Consider the following 18,120-nt stretch of genomic DNA (forward strand, 5'->3'; position numbering starts at 1 on the left):
ACAGGGATGAAGCTGAGCTGAAACACCACTGGGTGGAGGAGGGGCACTGACCTGCGGAGCGGGCTGGACCCGGGGACCTTCTCCAGGGGTGGGAGGTGGAGACACAGCCCCAGGGAGGGGCACTGGAATAGTGGGAGGAAAGAGTTTGGGAGGCCGGTGTGTTGGGGATTAGAGAGCAGCATATGCTGAGCCGGATTCCACGTCTGTCCTGCCCCACCCTTGAATAAGGGTATCAGGTTGAATTTCAGAGCTCTGTCCCCTCTGCCAGGGGATTTTCTAAAATTATACCCCATCCCTGAGCTGGGGGTGGCCGTTTGCTGCCCTCCCCCATCCTGTTTCCTGTAATAGGGAAGAGGAAAACAGGAAGAAATGGGGCAGATGGGATATGAGCAGAGGGGGAAAGTGGTCTGAGGCGAAGAGGTTCCTAACAGCTCTAGTTGCCCGAGCGCTCAGTGCATCTCCCAGGCGCTGTGCAGCTCTACACCATCCTCCCACAGGCCAGGAGGGCGTCATCTCCCTGGTTCTCTTTCAGAAGTGGAAAATGAGGCTCAGAGACTTCAATTATCCAAAAAAAAAAAAGATGTAGCTTTAAGGACATGGACTCTAGAATTAAATAGATGGCAAATGGTGGCTTGGCCTCTTAAGGTATCAGAGACCGTGGCTAAGGTACCTAATCTCACCCTTATCTAAACACAGGGAAATCATTGCTACCTTAAAAGGATGAAGGATGCTACCCTATGAGGATGCATGGTGGATCCCACAGGGTTAGCACATTACACATCTGTTAACCATCTGTTAACCCCATAGCCCACCTGCATGTGTACACCTACCTCTCTGGACATCTGAGATGGCTGTTAACCATCTCACAGAATAAACTTCAGTTTAATGACACAAGTTAACATTCAGAGCTCACCTTGGGGCAGGCACTATGACTTTCACGTGCGTTCTTTTCTCTCTGTAACCCCGTTAAGTTACTGCCTTTCTGAGGAAACGGAGGCCAGGATGGGAAACAATCTGGCAACTTGAGTTCATGCTCTCAGCTAACAATATTGCTTCTGTGACTTTTTTCTTAGCATGAGATTTTCTCCCTCCTCACTTTTTGGGGCCAGAGATTTTTCCCACTGAGCTGGGAGAAGGAGCCTGAGACCAAAGACTTTATTCCATCTTAGCCCTTTTGGGGTAGAGAATAGGGAAAAAGTGTACTGTATCGTGTTCAAAAATACAGAAGGGGAGAAAGAAAGAGCCCTGTCCAGCGCTCTCGGGAAGGCCTCATATGCAAGGTATGGGAAGGGACCAGGGATTTTTGAAGGATCTGGAAGGCAAGGTCCAAGAAGCAGTAGAGGAGAAATGACTGCCAGTGAGGACAACTGTAAAGGGAAAGTGTGTTCAGAGGAAGTTGCAGTTGCCTAGGTGAAGTTTCAGCAAGTAGGTGGTCATGGGTTCCATGCTAGACTGGATGTGCAGAGGGGAAGTCATGACCGAAAGCGCCTTAGAGAGAATGTAATGGTGTATCATGCAATGGTTGGAGAGGCCAGACTTGAAGAGGTGGGAGTCTGAAAACAAGGGTTTAACCCAGGGAGAAAGTTCCTGCTTAAATTGATGTGGGGATGCCAAGGGGCTGGCTTGTTCATGACCACCTATACCCTAACACACGTTCCCTTGCACCTGTGACCCAGATGGTCATTTCAACAACATTTCTTCAAATAGAAATTCTATAAGCCTATAGGTTTTAACCTTCTAGTCTCATGGACCTCAAGAAAGTCTACTTAAAACCCCAAAAGAATACATATACGGTACACATATCTCATAGATAAATGCATGCTTATGAATTTGTTTCCAAATTTAGGAGCTTTTCAAAGAACTCCCCAGAAACCCATCTTTGGCCTTCCAACTAAGAGCCTAAGCGCTGTCACCCATGGGGTGTTGGCATGGAGGGGGGCACCGTTTACATTTTATTTTCCTCTCTTGCAGGCTGATAGCCCATGAGATTTTAACTAGCTCTAATCTCAGACTCAAGATCATTCCTCTCAAATCCTTGCCCTCCAGCACGAGCGGCTACAGACTTCCTCGACCCTTGTGATTTCAGAATCTGGTTTTTAGAATTGCTGCTCGTTCTTCTAGGTGGCTTGGTGGAGTATGAGGGTTTTCTCAGTGCCAACAAACCCTGCCTTCAAATTTTGGAATCCACAACCAGGACCTGATTTTCTCAGGAACGGTGAAGAAATTGCAATTGCCCTAGATACTTGTTTCTTAGGATTATGACGCCCCTACAGAAACTGGCTACCTTCAGGGGAGCCATACTCCACAAAGGCGTGGAAACCTTTTCTGTTTCTGAAGCCCCCCGCAAAGAATATAATTGCACTTCGGCATTCTATCTTCTTTATGAAGAAAGTATTTCTTTCATCTCACGCCATCCCCTTAGATCTCTTTTCTTACATTCTGCCTGCAGAGGAGTGAGATATTACAGAACCTCCAGGCCCTCAAATCACACATTTTTAATCTTCGTGGGTAGATTATAGGCCTTCAGATTTATGTTAGAAAAGGTACTTTTAATGGAATTCATTTTCTCACCTGCTTTGGACAGTCCCATTCAGCCTAGAACAAAATGTAATTGCAGCCCAGATGTTTGGTGTGCCTACCCTGCAGCCCCTGAACGTTGGCTGTCCTGGGACAGACCTCACTTGGGGATGAATCCTAAACCACACATTGGCTCACGTTTATCAATTTTTTTCTATAGTGAAGAGCTCAGAGGGGAAGGACTGTACTAGGAAAACTGGTTTAAAAAAAAGTGTGATGCCAGGTAGAGTAGTTTGGCCTTGGCCAAAAATTATTTATTGACCTGAAAAGGGAAGAATATCAGAGTACTTCCCTGTCATCTTTTACGTGTGTCGGGCTCATCGCGAGAAACGCCCTTTCCCTTCCCTCCTCGGCCTCCCTCGTTCCCCTGGCCCACTTCCCCGTCTCCCCCGTTATCTAACCTGCCCTGATAGACCTCCGAGGGATGCTCCACGGTCTAAACGGAGGCTCAGTCCCTCCCTGTACATCCAGGCTGCTGGTGTGGCTGACGTGTACCAGTCTGGGACGTGGGAGAAATGCCAGAACGCGAGGCTATTACCCCTGTGTCCCACACCCAGGGGGTGATGAAGGTGTGGTCAAGGGGATGACCCCAAAGCAACACCAGCAGCCTCTGGCAGACAGAAAAGGCAGAGCTGGAGGAGAAAGCCGAACACTGGCTGGGTTGGGGGAGAGCTGGTTCCACAGAAGAGAACTAAACCTCAGGAAGACACAGAGCCGGGAACAAGCCCGCAGGGAAAGATGGCAGAGAGGCGCCGGTTACTCTGCCAGGTGAGCTGCCCCCCGGTGCTTCGGGACCCTAGGACCACTCCATCCAGCTCCTCAGCCCTCATGTCCCCACAGACTGAAGAAAAGAGGTGGGTTGCTTAGAGGAGGCAGACCCGGGGCAGCACACAGGTCTGAGAGCATGCGAAGCCGTTTTCCATCCTGGTCTGGGCAATGTTTACAGCCGGACCAGTGGCTTGGGGCTGGGAGCCTCCTAGTGACTAAGGAGGGGGACAGTGCTGGCCCTGCTGAGGGAATTCCCTGCGGGGCTGTCCCACAGGTTCTCATCCCAACCCCTCCCCCACACGGCTCTCACACCTGCTTCGACCCCAAGCAGATCAAATGTGGCTGGGGGGGGGGGTGTCATGTGACGGAGAGATGGCTATAAATAGCTGGGGGTGGGCACGCTGCCCCAGACGCCTTGGGGACAGGCAGGAGGGCAGGCTTAAGGAGCTGTACTGGGGGGAGGGCAGGGACAAGCAGGCAGAGGTCTGGCTGGGGGAGGGAGCATGGAGCCATCTGGGTCCCAGAGGCATGGGGCCGAGCCCAGCTGGTGGGGTAGCGCCCCCCAGTACCAGTACATGCCCTTTGAACACTGCACCAGCTACGGACTGCCCTCCAAGAGTGGCGGCCTGCAGCACAGGCTCCGGAGGGATGCAGGCTCCCGTCCCAACGCCCGCCCCACACAGGTAAAGTCCTAAGGGGAGGGGGCGGTGGATTCGAGGAGACGGTGGTACCATGGACTGGGGGCAAAGAGGAATCAGGTGAAAAGAGGGAGCACTGTGATCTTTTTAACTTGAAAAAGTACACAGTCATGTGTTCAAAATATGAACATTCTTCAAAAGTCTGGGTTCAGCCTTGTGAGCTCCTTATACAGAGATACACGGGTACTTTAACACAAGCTTTACTAACAGAACCCCCGAATCCTGGGGGGAGAGGGCAGAGCCACACATGCATGACGAGCTCGTGCTTACGTAACCCACACGAGGTGAGTGGCAGAGGGGACCACACCTCTGTGTGCGTGAGCTGTCCTTACACCCTCACCCGCACGCAGACACCACCGGATTTCTCCCTCCCCACCCTCGGCAGGACACACACAAATCAGCACTTCTGCAGAAGGCAGAAGAGTTGGGATGAGTGGAGAAAATGGACTGAATTGCATATCAGTGATCAAAGGTAGACCAGTGTCAAACGAGCAGAAGAAATATAATCAAACTTTCAGGTGGGAGGATTAATTAAGAACCGATGAAATGGCAGGCACCTGGACAGGTACAGAGATCTGTACCCAGAGAGAGGGGCTTGTGAACTAATTAGGGATGTCCAGGGATAGATATCCCCCAGGGCTTCTAGACATCTAGGAATGGGCAATGGGATGAGCACCGCTGAAAGGCAGGCTGGGAGCTTGTCGCAGATAAATACACAGGTTAGGATTAGCGAGTGGCTGTGCATGCAGAGAGCGACAGGATGGAACCTGTCAGGAGGACCAGGAAATCAAGATTTAACAGTGTTTTAGCCAACGAGGGGGTGGACCGTGGTTCCTCTAGTTTACGGGGTCTAGACAGGACGGGGAAACTGAGGGCTGGCCTGGGCTGGTGATCTCAGCGCCGGGGTCAAGAGGATCCGCGTCTCAGCCCGGATCCATCCCGAGGGTGGTGGGTAAGGGCAGCCCCGGAGAATCAGGTGGGGACCGGGACACAAAAGCCAGCAGAGGCTCCAATGGTGAGTCAGAGAGGGCTTCCTGGAGGAGGGGACCCTGGAACACTGTGTGGGGTTGGACAGAAAGACCTCTGCTCATGGCCCTGGGCTCACTGTCACCGTGTAGGCGGTCTGGGTGGGATGACGACTTGCGTAAAGGTGCAGGTATGGCATCTTCTGGTGACAGTGAGGAAACCAGGTACACTAGCGCGAAGCGTCCTGTTGCAACGGAATGCTGAGGTGACTTGGGAAGTAGGGTTCCAAAGGGCCCTGAAAGCAAAGAAGGGGAGTTTGGACTTAAGTTTTCCTCTGTTGAAATTTTATTATGGAAATTTCACACTCATACAAAAACAGAAAGAGCGGAGTGTAATGAGTGCCCAAGTACCCCTTGCCCGATGGTCAGTCATCAGTATTTTGTCAGCATCGCTTCACCCATCCTCCCAGCCCCAGCCCCAGCCCCCCACACACGGGTGTTTTTGTTAAGGAATCTGGACGCTGCGAATGCTTTCAGGCTTGCCTTCTCCCTGCCCCCCCAGCCCTGCTCGACTGGTGCACACTGGTCCAGCCAGCACAGATCCGGCTCTTTCAGTGTTTCCCAGCCCAGTTTGGCATGGAGCACCCTCTTCTCGTCTCCACTAGCCTGGGAACCAAGGGGGCTGAGGCAGCCCGTGTGCTGGCCCCCCGTGGGTAATGTCTTCTCTCGGGGGCCAGGTAGGGCACAGAGGGAAACACGGCTTCTCTCAGTCACATCCCAGAAGACGAAAGAGCCATGAGCCGGGTATTAGTGCGTGCCTGTCCAGGACTCAGGCATAAACTCTACTTCTTGTATTGTGAAATCAGATCTCTTCCACCCAGGCTCTCCCAGAACCAGCAACATGGCCTGGCCTGACCCTGGCTACAGAGGACGTAGTTAGTGCAGTGGAGGTGGGGCAGTTAGAGACCTTGCACACATACACACACACACACGCACACCCCAAACACGCAAGCTCTACTTCAGGAGGAAGCGGACTGCCTTGCTTTATCCGGGCTGGGTCCAGTTTGTGCATTTGAGCACAGGAAGGGGAGGTGGGCGGGCTTTCTCTAAGCCTGGCAGGGCAACTGAGGGGCCTCATTGAAGCTAGACACAGCAAGGCCAAGAGCAACGAAGAGTCACCTGCTGGTCTTTCCTTACCCCGTCCACATCAGTGTGAGGGGTCTGGGGAAACAAGAGAGAGGCTGAGACACAGGAAGCAGTGACACAAAAACATGTAATTGATGCAGATGCCCAGTATCAACAGTTTTTTAAAAAAATACATTTATGTATATAAGTATGTATGTATGTATTTCTGGCTACATCGGGTGTTCATTGCTGTGCACGGGCTTTCTCCAGTTGTGGCGAGCAGGGGCTACTCTTCGTCGTGGTGCCGGCTTCTCATGGCGGTGGCTTCTCTTGTTGTGGAGCACGGGCTCTAGGCGCGCAGGCTTCAGTAGTAGTGGCTCGCGGGCTCTAGAGCGCAGGCTCAGTAGCTGTGGCGCATGGGCTTAGTTGCTCCGCGGCATGTGGGATCTTCCCGGACCAGGGCTCGAACCTGTGTCCCCTGCACTGGCAGGTGGATTCTTAACCACTGCGCCACCAGGAAAGCCCTCAGCACAGTTTTTGTATCCCTACTTCAGAGTAGAAATTGGTCCCCTTGATGAAGGCTGCTGTTGACCAAGATGACTACAGATGTGCAAAGGTGTGGATGGATAGACAAGGGTGAGGAGTGGGAAAAGTGCAGGCGGAGAATGGGGAGTGGAGGGCACGGATAACCACAAAGTGACCCTGCCCAAGGCCCTCAACACCCAGGATTTTATTTTATTTTATTTTATTTTTATTTATTTATTTTTTTTGCGGCACGCCGGCCTCTCACTGTTGTGGCCTCTCCCGTTGCGGAGCACAGGCTCCGGACGCGCAGGCTCAGCGGCCATGGCTCACGGGCCCAGCCGCTCCGCGGCGTGTGTTATCTTCCCGGACCGGGGCTCGAACCCGTGTCCCCCGCATCGGCAGGTGGACTCTCAACCACTGCGCCACCAGGGAAGCCCAACACCCAGGATTTTTAAAAGCTGTTTGTTTGTTTTATCTGTGGATCTATATGCTTCCCTCTATTTCTTTTAACTCTTCAACAAGACAGACCTTTCCCATCTCCCTCTGTCCAGATCTATGGCCATCACAAAGCGCAGTTCTCAGACAACGAGCAGGACACGGGGATGCCCAAGACGATGGACTCCAGTGCTTCCATGGACAGCACGGAAGAGGATCACTATTCTAAATGTCAAGGTGATGGGGACCGGGGGATAAAGGAATGTGCAATGCAAGGAGGTACAGGGATTAGGACACTAGCTCAGAAGACGTGCTGCATATTTCTGGCTCGCCATCCCCACACGCACACCAAAGCCCTCCTCCAGGTATTAAGGAGAAGACATGGCTCCCATGTCCTTCTCACTCTGCCTTCCTACTATCCCTTCCACGCAGCCCCAAGAAACTAGGGTTTAGAAAGGAATCAAGTAGCCAATGGGGAATTGGACTTTGGTGCCTTCTGAAGGGCAGAGCAGTGAGAAGAAACTCAGGGAATGAGACATAGAGACAAGACCCCGAGGGCCCTGCACGTCCCGTCCTCAGCCACACACACACAGTAGTGACTGGTTACCTGCTCCCCTTTACTTTCTTTTCCTAGGTTGTATCCACCGTCTGGGACTCGTGATGAGAAGAAAATTAGGGGAAGACTGGATCTTTCTGCTGCTTCTGGGGCTGCTTATGGCTCTGGTTAGCTGGTGCATGGATTATGTCAGTGCCAAAACCCTTCAGGGTAGGTTTAACCTGGCCCTTTGCCCTCAGCCCTCCCCATACTGCAGTTGTTCTAGAGTTTCGACCTAGGGTAAGCTGGGGGGGCTTTGGGAGGAGGATGGGGCACAGAGGAGATCAGGTGTAGCTCTGGCCCAGGATGAGACCAGACCCAGACCCAGATCCATTTTTTCTGCCCCTCCCACCTGCTACCAGCCAAGCTGTGGGGACCCCTCTCACAGGGTGACCAACTTGTCCTAGCTCTCCTAGGACTTTTCAGTTCAGGCAACTGGAAACACCTGGAGTCCCAGGAGCCCCTCAGTGCCAGGTTAACCGGGGTGGTTGGGTGAGCCACAGCCTCCAATGACGTGCCCACGGAGTGTGGTTTGCTGCACTGGCGCCCACTTGACCTCCTACAAGTGGTGGGAACTTGAACGGGTCACGTCTCATCCCCCAGCTTAGACCCCCCCCACTGTGTCAGATGAGAACAGTGCCATCTCTGAGGTCGAACGGGACAGCCATGGCGGGAGCACGCTCCTAGCACGCTGTTCCATGCCGCGAGGGTGGGATGGCAGCAACATGCCATCCACATAGGACTAAGCCCAGACGCCTGTCTCTGCAGCCTACAAGTGGACCTACTACCAGATGCAGCCCAACCTGCCTCTGCAGTTCCTGGTCTGGGTCAGCTTCCCACTCGTCCTCATCCTCTTCAGTGCCCTCTTCTGCCACCTCATCTCTCCCCAGGCTGTCGGTGAGAACTTCCCCAACATGCCATCAACATAATCCAGCAGAATCTCATTGGCCTGTAGACCTCGCGCTCCCCTCCCTCCCTCCCCCACCCCCCTGCCAGTCCTTTTGCCGCTTTGCTACTGTCCTCCCCCCATAGACCTCTCGCCCCACCCCCATGTCCACTATCTGGATGTCCGTCTACCCTTAACCTCCAGCTTGAACCTGCACACAATCGTTTTTTTAAAAACCCTTTTAGGCTCTGGAATCCCTGAAATGAAGACAATACTTCGCGGGGTTGTCCTGAAGGAATATCTCACCCTCAAGGCCTTCGTGGCCAAGGTTGTGGCCCTGACTGCGGGGCTGGGCAGTGGCATCCCTGTGGGGAAAGAGGTAGGACTCCAGTTACTGTGGGGTGAGCTAGGCAGGTCCTCAGGCAGAGGGCGGCACTGAGTCTAGAGGGAGCTCCGGGGGCAGCCGTGGACCATGGGGATTCCGGAGGAGAGATACATGGGAAGGTCCTCATCAGCGCTGGGAGCACCTTAGAGCAGAATCTCGCATCCTGGGCACAGTGGGCATTTGGGGCTGAGTAAGTCTTGGTTCTGGGGGGCCGTCCCGTACATTGTAGGACGACTAGCAGCCTCCCTGGCCTCTACCCCCTACATGCCAGCAGCCGTCCTCTCCCCGCCCCCAACCCCCGCTGTGACAATCAGAATGTCTCCAGACATTGCCAAAGGTCCCCTGGGGGCAAAATCTCCCCCAGTTGAGAACCACTGCCTTAGAGACAATCCAGACACATTCTGTGAAAACTGAGACCTAAAAGAGGCTGTTTTTTTTCAAGGTTATGCTCCTGTACCTTCTCGCCCCCCCCTGCAGCCAGAGTTATCTTTTCAAAATGGAATCAGGAATGTCTGCCCTCTGGTCAGGAACTTGAATGGCTTTCCATTCCTCTTCAAATGAGGTCCACACTTATTCCTGGGGCCTAGGGGGGCTGTGGGGATCAGGCTGCCCCTCCTCCCCCGAACTTGAGTGACAGGCACTTCCTGCCACTCAACTGCTCGAGCCTGCCCCCCCCCCCCCCCCCGTGGGGCTCCTGCACTTGCTGTCCCCTCAGCCTGGAACATTCTCCTTCCCGGTGCCCAAGCGGCTCATGCCTCATTTCCATCAAGGCCTTACTCAGTTGTGACCTTCCCCATCCCGCCCTCAGTTTTCCTGTCTCTCTCTCTCTCCTCTGACCCTCCCTCAATTTCTTCTTAGCCCCTAGCATTTCCTTTTTCTCCCTTTTTTTTTGAAACAAATGTATGTATGTATGTATATATGTATTTATGGCTGCGTTGGGTCTTCGTTGCTGAGCGGGGGCTTTCTCTCGTGGCGAGCGGGGGACATCTTCTGAAATGATAATATGCTGGTGTATCACCCCCCTTCCTCCCTGGGATGAAGCTCTGCGAAGGCAGAACCTCTATCTTGCTCACGTCTGTATTTCCAGCCCCTGGTACAGTGCCTGGAGCAACCAATGTCTGTCCAAGAATGCCGCCAAGCCCCCCATCCGGCCCCCTGCCCCTGACCCCTCGTCCCCCTCCTCTCTCCCAGGGCCCTTTTGTCCACATTGCCAGCATCTGCGCCGCTGTCCTCAGCAAGTTCATGTCCGTGCTCTGTGGGGTGTACGAGGTAAGGCTGAGAAGGCAAAAGGAGCTGGGGCTGTGCGCGCTGGCGGGTGGGGCAGGGCTGCCTTGGCCGTGATGCTGAGCCGGGCACTGCGCTAACCCACGCTCCCTCGTCCCCACACACGTGGCGCCACCCGCCTACTGCAGCCACGCGATGCCGCTGTTTAGCCTGTACCCGTTCCTTGACGCCCCCCACCCCCACCCCGATCCCTGCCCCCGCATCGGGGCTCGGCACGTGGTCCGCTCCTCAGCCGCCCGGGTGTCAGTTCCCCTCCGGTGCCGCCCCGTCCCTTTGTTGTTTCTGCCCCTCCACCCCGTCTCGTGCGCGCTCCCCCGCCCTGGCCGCGAGCTTCTCTGTTGCAGACTGTGCCTGGGCAGCTTGATCTCCTGGTGTCGGCCTGCGCGGTGGGCGTGGGATGCTGCTTTGCAGCCCCTGTCGGAGGCAAGTCCCACTTCCTCCCTACCCCGGTGGCCCGAGGGGTTGGAGCGGTTGCCACAAGCTTTGGGGTGGAGAGGGGTGCTCGCGGAAGGGACTGGTGGGTGGGCCTTCAGGGTGTGACCCTGGATCACAGGCCCTGGACTCCAGGCACCCGCGCTTTTTTTTTTTTTTTACCAGAGAGCTGTCTGTTCTTTTGAGGCTGGTGGCTGTTTCTTGCCGGCCTTATTGGTGCTGTTTGTCTGAAGTCCTTTCCTGTCTCTCTTGCTATTGACACTTCTTGCCATGATTGTCCCCATCTCCAGCCCCTCTCTGGTGACCATTGATTGGCTGACCTTCCTTCCATATATTTGCCTAACATTTATTTCATTTTCTATGTTTGACCTTGTGCTAGGAGATCACTTCCTGTTTGCCAAACTAACTTGAGTTTCTCTTGGCCTGGGATCGCAGGGGGGAGACGGGGCCACTGTGATTCCCTGTGACTTAAGCCGCTCCTTCTTTATTCCCCACCTTGCCTGTTGTCCTTTCCTCTTCTGCCCCCCTGCCCATCCTTCCCATCTGGCTCTTTGTCTGTGTCTCCCCCAGTAGCAGCCATACTATTACACTGACATGCTGACCGTGGGCTGTGCAGTAGGAGTCGGCTGTTGCTTTGGGACACCGCTTGGAGGCAAGTGATTTACCCCCGCCTGCGTCTGTCCACTTGCCTGGTCTTACTCCCAAAACAGTTTTCGTCAGCATCCCCAAGTTCTATTATGAGCAGTGAAAACAAGAGTAAAGCAAGAATAGCTTTTAGTGAGCATTTACTATGCGCGGGCAGTGTTCTAAGGACTTTACATCCCTTCCTGTCCAAAGCTGGATGAGATCTACATTAAGGAAGAGAGGGAGAGTTAGTGACTTGAGCAAGGTCATCCTGTTAATAAGTGGTAGAGCCAGGAAGGAAAAACGAGGCAGCCTTTATGGGTCCCGTACTTATATTAAAACCCTTCGTATTGTTGGATATTTTTGCCTTTCACTTATTACATCTTCTAACAGGGGACTCCTGTGGATGTTCCTCTTGGTTTTTTGCTCTTGAATAATTCATTTTTGTCATTGTTTTTAATTGAAGTATAATTGACACCTCTGTGTATTTTCTTCTCCAAGGGAAGACTTACCTTTGGTTGTATGTTGTTAATGACACAGAAGTTTAGGCAGACCTTACTTAGATTAATGGTCAGCTTTATTTTTATTTTTTGGCCGCGCTTTGGGGCATGCGGGATCTTAGTCCCCCAACCAGGGATCAAACCTGTGCCCCCTTCATTGGGAACGTGGAGTCTTAACCACTGGACCGCCAGGGAAGTCCCAATAATCAGCTTTAAATGAGGACTACAGGTGGAAGTAAAGTGTCGTTTTTCCTTGCCAGCAATTTAAGATTGAGTTTAGCTCTTTCTACTAATGTTAGACATAGGGTAACCTTTCAGATTATTTTCCTTGTCTTGAATAACTAACAAGTGGGCATGGTCAGAGAAAGCTGTTGTATCTGTTTATTTACTCATTGATAACAGTTATAACCAGATTAACAGAGCAAGGATTATAAAGATCATTCATTGGATTCATTGGTGATAAAAAAGACATCATGTTGACAATCTGAGAAGCAAAACTGCAGGAAAGGCATATGCTTCTTAAACGCACCAGCTGTTAGAGGTGTCTTTCAATTATGAACACGTAATCAGTCCTTGCACAGAGGAGTCTTCAGGAAACTAAGATGACTTGGCTCAGGAACGATATATGGATAAACGTGTACAGTTAATGAAAACGTACCATGCTCACTTGAACTGACACTGAACCAATGTCAGCGAACACGTCAGCTGGCATCCTGTTTGCACTTTTGTTGTCAGCTCTTGTCATTAAAGTCATAGTCATCAGCCAGTGAAGGGTCGTGTGTTTGAATTTCTGCACACATTAAATGTTCACACTTGCATTTATACCCGCTTTCACCTTTATTTGGTCTTTTGTCTTACAAATCCAGAAGGTCTGAAGAACGTTTTTTAGAAAGGTAGCATTTTTTTTTGTTTTTGTTTCTAATCAGATTCTTTTAAAGTGAAGAGAATATGAATTGTTTGCATAAAACTAGAATTTCTGGGGTGAATGAGGAAGGTTCTTCATGATCCCGTGTAGAGAACGGGAGAGGCAAATAGAAAAGTTACAGATAAAACGTGGCTCCTGAGAAAATGTGAAGCATTGAAAAGTCAAAATGCTGTTTTCAGGATGTTTGTAATAAGTGGCAAATATTAAATGAATTTGCAGATAACATTACTTGATTGCCTTTATTTTATGAACATAGACTAATTCTAAAATTTAAAAATTAGAATAATTTATTCACTATATGTTCAACTCTTAATTCCTTACACCGATGAAAGAAATTTGCTTCACTGTTTGGCTAAAATGGCAAATATGTTTTTGCTTCCATATGTGCCCTCTGCCGTGAGCCCTCTGGGCGCTGTGCTGGTTCCTGTGCTCTCAGGTACCCACGGCTGAAAGGGTGGACAGAAAGGCAAGCAGACCATCACACTTCACTCAAGAAGCGTCCCAGTGGCAGCCTGGGCAAAGTGCAAGGAAGATATTCTGGAGAGAGAGGAGACAGCATTGCAAAGTCAAGATGTAAGGGACTAAAATTAACATATATGTGCATTTCTAGAGGATACAGGGGAAGGAATGACAGGAAATGAGTCTGGATAGGTACCTGGGGGCCGAATCATGAAGGTCCTCCTAGGAAATGCACAAGAATGTCAATTTCATTCTCTAGGCTAGAATTAGCCCCAATGTGTTTTATGGAACACAGTTCATGGTGTTAACAGACATAACCCTTAAACAGTGTTCCAACATAAGATAAGTTGAAAAATACTGGGTTCAAAAGGTAGTTTTTTTGTTTTTGCGGTACGCGGGCCTCTCACTGTTGTGGCCTCTCCCGTTGCGGAGCACAGGCTCGGGACGCGCAGGCTCAGCGGCCATGGCTCACGGGCCCAGCCGCTCCGCTGCATGTGGGATCTTCCTGGACTGGGAAACGAACCTGTGCCCCCTGCATCGGCAGGCGGACTCCCAACCACTGCGCCACCAGGGAAACCCCAAAGGGTAGTTTTTTAAACTGGAAGAGTTATCAGAACGTTTGATATGCTGACATGTATTGTGAATATCCCAAGTGTAGCATTTCCCACAGAATTCTTTTTGCAAGGACCTTCTTATGGAACTCATAGTATCTCATGGACCTGACTTTGGGGAACGCTGTCACAGCTGAAGGGGAGCCATGGAAGAATTTCAAATAAGGAAGTGACGTGGCCAACTCTGGCAAATCTGTGCAGGATAGAACTGGCCTGTGGATTAACAGGATTTATCCAAGATTAACAAGAAGACTATTGTCATAGTCCTGATGCTAGATAATGAGAGACTGAACTGGGCAGAGGCAGAAGAGACAGAGAACAGGATGATATATATGGGTGATAGAAAATAAAATCGATGGGACCTGGTGACTGATTTATGTGAGGATGTGAAAGGTAAGAAAGGAGGAGGAATCTACGCTAACTTCCAATTTTACAACGAGGGAAATGGTGTGGATAGTGATGCTGCAAGCAAGATAGGGAATATAGGGGGCTTCCCTGGTGGCGCAGTGGTTGAGGGTCCGCCTGCCGATGCAGGGGACGCGGGTTCGAGCCCCGGTCCGGGAAGATCCCACATGCCGCGTAGCGGCTGGGCCTGTGAGCCATGGCCGCTGAGCCTGCGTGTCCGGAGCCTGTACCCCGCAACGGGAGAGGCCACAACAGTGAGAGGCCCGCGTACCGCAAAAAAAAAAAAAAAGATAGGGAATATAGGAAGTGAAACAGGTCTGGGGGAGCTGATACATTTCACTTTGAATACGTTGCATTTGAAGTTCCCGTGGTGTCTCCAAGTGATACCAAATAGGCAGCTGGCTTGATGAGTCTGAGGTTCAGGAACTGAGCTGAAAGCATTGCTTTGTTAACCAGTAGGTTAGCATGGAGGTGGTAGTTGAAGCCATGGGCATGAATGAAATCGAGAAAGTGTGTCTATGAGTAGCAATTGTTGGAGACCAAGGACAAGGCGCTGGCTGGGCAGAGGCAAAGGCGCCAGGGAGAAGGCAGAGAGGAGCCTTCAGGGTGGGAAAGAGAGCAATATTACAGAACCTAGGAGACTAGAGAGTTTCCAAATGCTGTTTGTGTTTTTAATGCTTTGTTTCCTCTTAGCAGCACATTTTCTGTCTGGCTCAGGCGAATATGAAAATGAGCTCTCGCTCCGAAGTACACAGTGACAGACTGTTAGAGAAGGTGTCCCAGAACCACATCGCAGGAAAGAAAATCTAGCCTAGGATTTCAAAAACTGGTCGTAAACCATTCATGAGTTGGATAGTTTACATCCGACAAATCAAAGCCGACTTTGGTTTTGTTACTGGTAAAGAAAAGGAGAGGGGCTTCCCTGGTGGCGCAGTGGTTGGGAGTCCGCCTGCCGATGCAGGGGACGTGGGTTCGTGCCCCGGTCCGGGAGGATCCCACATGCCGCGGAGCGGCTGGGCCCGTGAGCCATGGCCGCTGAGCCTGCGCGTCTGGAGCCTGTGCTCCACAACGGGAGAGGCCACAGCAGTGAGAGGCCCGCGTACCACAAAAAAAAAAAAAAAAAGAAAGAAAAGAAAAGGAGAGACTTGCTCTACCTGACTCCCCACTGTGTCAAGTCCTTTTAGGCCAAGGAAACAGCTGCCTTACCGGATAAGATTTGGGGAGCAGGGGCAAGAGGTGGTTAGCAAAGCTCTGTCCCTCAGATTCCCTGCTTTCTGAAATGCCCCCCATCTATTCTCTTCTGCTCTCTTTCTTCCTTCCCCGTCCCCCTCTCCCCTCTCCTTTCTGTGCATCCGTAGAACAGGCCTAGAGCCCTGATTATGTACCAGGCACTGTGTTAGGTGTTGGGTTCCAAGGAACTTTCAATCCTGGGGGAACTCAGAGATGTAAATAAATAACTATACCTGAAAGTGCTAAGTGCTCTGATAGTCCAGAATTCCGAGAGAACAAGGGAAGGGAAGGACTGTTTTTACCTGCGGAGGGGGATGGGGGATACCTTCCCAGAGAAGGCGCCATTGAGCTAACCATGAGGGATCCCTGTCCAGATGCAGCAGCTCCTCCACGAGGAAGTAACCACACTCCCTTGGCATAAATGACTTCCTATCATCGCTGACTGTCACCTACGGAGGAGAGGGCTGGGGGTCTTGGGCTGGCCAGCAGCCATTCTCGCAGAGAGCAAGGGGAGACGAACCTTATCTAGTTCACGGGCTTTCCCAGGTCTGGGCCTCTTCTCCATTCATCGAATTATGGGCTGCATTTCCTTGTTTTCCTTCTTCATTTCCGATAAAAATGAGGCTTAGCCAGGTGTTAGGTAATTCTCTTGTAAGTTTTTTCTTTGCATCTAATCACAGTCTATTCCCTGATTCTTGGTATGTTTAAAGACTATTTTCTTTGCATCTTTTTTTTTCCTTTATTTATTTTTGGCTGCTTTGTGTCTTCGTTGCTGCACGCGGGCTTTCTCTAGTTGCGGCGAGCAGGGGCTACTCTTCATTGCAGTGCGCGGGTTTCTCATTGCGGTGGCTTCTCTTGCTGCGGAGCATGGGCTCTAGGCCCGCGGGCTTCAGTAGTTGTGGCATGTGGACTCAGTAGTTGTGGCTCATGGGCTGTAGAGCACAGGCTCAGTAGTTGTGGCGCACGGGCTTAGTTGCTTCACGGCATGTGGGATCTTCCCGGACCAGGGCTCGAACCTGTGTCCCCTGCATTGGCAGGCGGATTCTTAACCACTGTGCCACCAGGGAAGCTCTCTTTGCATGTTTTAAGTCTATCTTTTATACCCTTATTAGCTTCCTTACTTTGTCTCCACCAACTCTTGCTATTTTTCTATCTATTTACCTTCTCATTTGTGTTCCAGCAACTACTCTCAGAAACAGTACAACTTAGGACTCTTAATTAGGTTTCCTTCTACCTCACCCACCTTTCTTTTTTTTTAAAAAAAAATTTATTTATTTGGTTGCATCAGGTCTTAGTTGCGGCCCGCGAACTCTTAGTTGCGGCACGCATGTGGGATCTAGTTCCCTGACCGGGGATCATCACCCACCTTTCTTAAGCATAATTGTTTATAGCTTCTTCTGGCCTCTTGGTTTTCCCCCTGGATTTGGTCCTTTTCAGTCAGGTTTTTAATATTAATTTTTAAAAAAAATGTGGATGAATCCTCTTTCCTTTCTTGCAATATTGAGTATTGTCAGCTCTCACAAAGCCCTTTCCTATTCATTTTTCTCATTTCTTCCCTAAAAGTTGCATGGTACGTGGTGCATGGGAGAAGGCAGGAGAGATTGAGGGGGGTGTTAAGGAGAGTCCCTGTAAATCTTGAGCTCTGCTTGGCACTCCGGTGAGCACCTGCCCTGGAAGCTTTCTCTTCTGTAACTTTTCTTGCAGAAATTTTTCAAATCCCTGTGGATACCAGACAACTGTGAATCCCACCCAACCTTGCTTGCTAAGGGATGGAAAGGGCACGACCACCTGACCCTCAGGTTTCGTGGGTTAAACCCCCTCCTTTCCCATCCTCTCTGTATCTTGTTGAACCACATCCCTGGCCTGCAGAAAACTGCTAGCATGAGCAGGTATATGGTTTAGAGCATGGTGCACTCTAAGAGATCATCACTTCCCAGTTCTGCTCCCCCTGTCATTGAAGTTTCAGCAAAAGCTCCTTGGGTCCACGGGGTGGGAGCGCGGGAGACAGCCTCGCACTTTTGTCTGCACCTGACCCTACCTCCTGGCCCCTACAGGAGTGCTGTTTAGCATCGAGGTCACCTCTACCTACTTCGCCGTGAGGAACTACTGGCGAGGATTCTTCGCAGCCACGTTCAGCGCCTTTGTTTTCCGAGTGCTAGCCGTGTGGAACAAGGATGCTGGTAACAGGGGAGCCCTGGGGTGGAGGCGGAGTGAAATAGGGAGGCTGGTAATGGGGCGTGGAGGGAAGTTCTGTGGGGCAGTGCAGAAAAAGAGTGGATGGCATCATCTGGGAAGTGAGACCAAGGCCCAAGCGTATATATAGGGCAAGGATACAGGTCATGGAATAGGGGAGAGTGTCTCAGCCAGGAGTGTTAGAAAAAGGAAATCAAATAGAAGAGGAGACATTGGGATGGGAGGAAGCTTTAATCCTTAAAACCTGTGACCCTGGTTCCTTCTCGGTGCGTTTCTGTGATGCTCCCACCGTAATCCTTGGCCTTTCCATCCTATAGTCACCATCACAGCTCTCTTCAGAACCAATTTCCGAATGGATTTCCCCTTTGACCTGCAGGAGCTCCCAGCCTTTGCAGCCATCGGGTCAGTGGGTTTGTCTGCTCGGAGGACAGTGGGGAACCAGGGCTGGGGCGTGGCTTTGCATTGGAAGGGACCCAATTGGGAAGGTGGGGTTGGTGT

General features: G+C 51.3%; 1 protein-coding gene across 1 annotated transcript in view; it reads left to right on the forward strand.

Moving 5' to 3' along the window:
• Positions 1–3,833: 3,833 nt before the first annotated feature.
• Positions 3,834–18,120, forward strand: part of CLCN1 (chloride voltage-gated channel 1) — a 32,275-nt gene continuing 17,988 nt past the window's right edge. Inside the window, exons 1-9 of the mRNA XM_079931924.1 lie at positions 3,834–4,028; positions 7,210–7,330; positions 7,728–7,859; positions 8,457–8,585; positions 8,820–8,953; positions 10,151–10,228; positions 11,249–11,327; positions 17,484–17,609; positions 17,940–18,024. Of these exons, the coding sequence (XP_079788050.1) occupies positions 3,849–4,028; positions 7,210–7,330; positions 7,728–7,859; positions 8,457–8,585; positions 8,820–8,953; positions 10,151–10,228; positions 11,249–11,327; positions 17,484–17,609; positions 17,940–18,024 (1,064 nt within the window). The 5' untranslated portion in view covers positions 3,834–3,848. The remainder of the gene's footprint in view (positions 4,029–7,209; positions 7,331–7,727; positions 7,860–8,456; positions 8,586–8,819; positions 8,954–10,150; positions 10,229–11,248; positions 11,328–17,483; positions 17,610–17,939; positions 18,025–18,120) is intronic.

The sequence above is a fragment of the Stenella coeruleoalba genome (assembly GCF_951394435.1).
Source record: "Stenella coeruleoalba genome assembly, chromosome: 9".
Taxonomy (NCBI): Eukaryota; Metazoa; Chordata; class Mammalia; order Artiodactyla; family Delphinidae; genus Stenella; species Stenella coeruleoalba.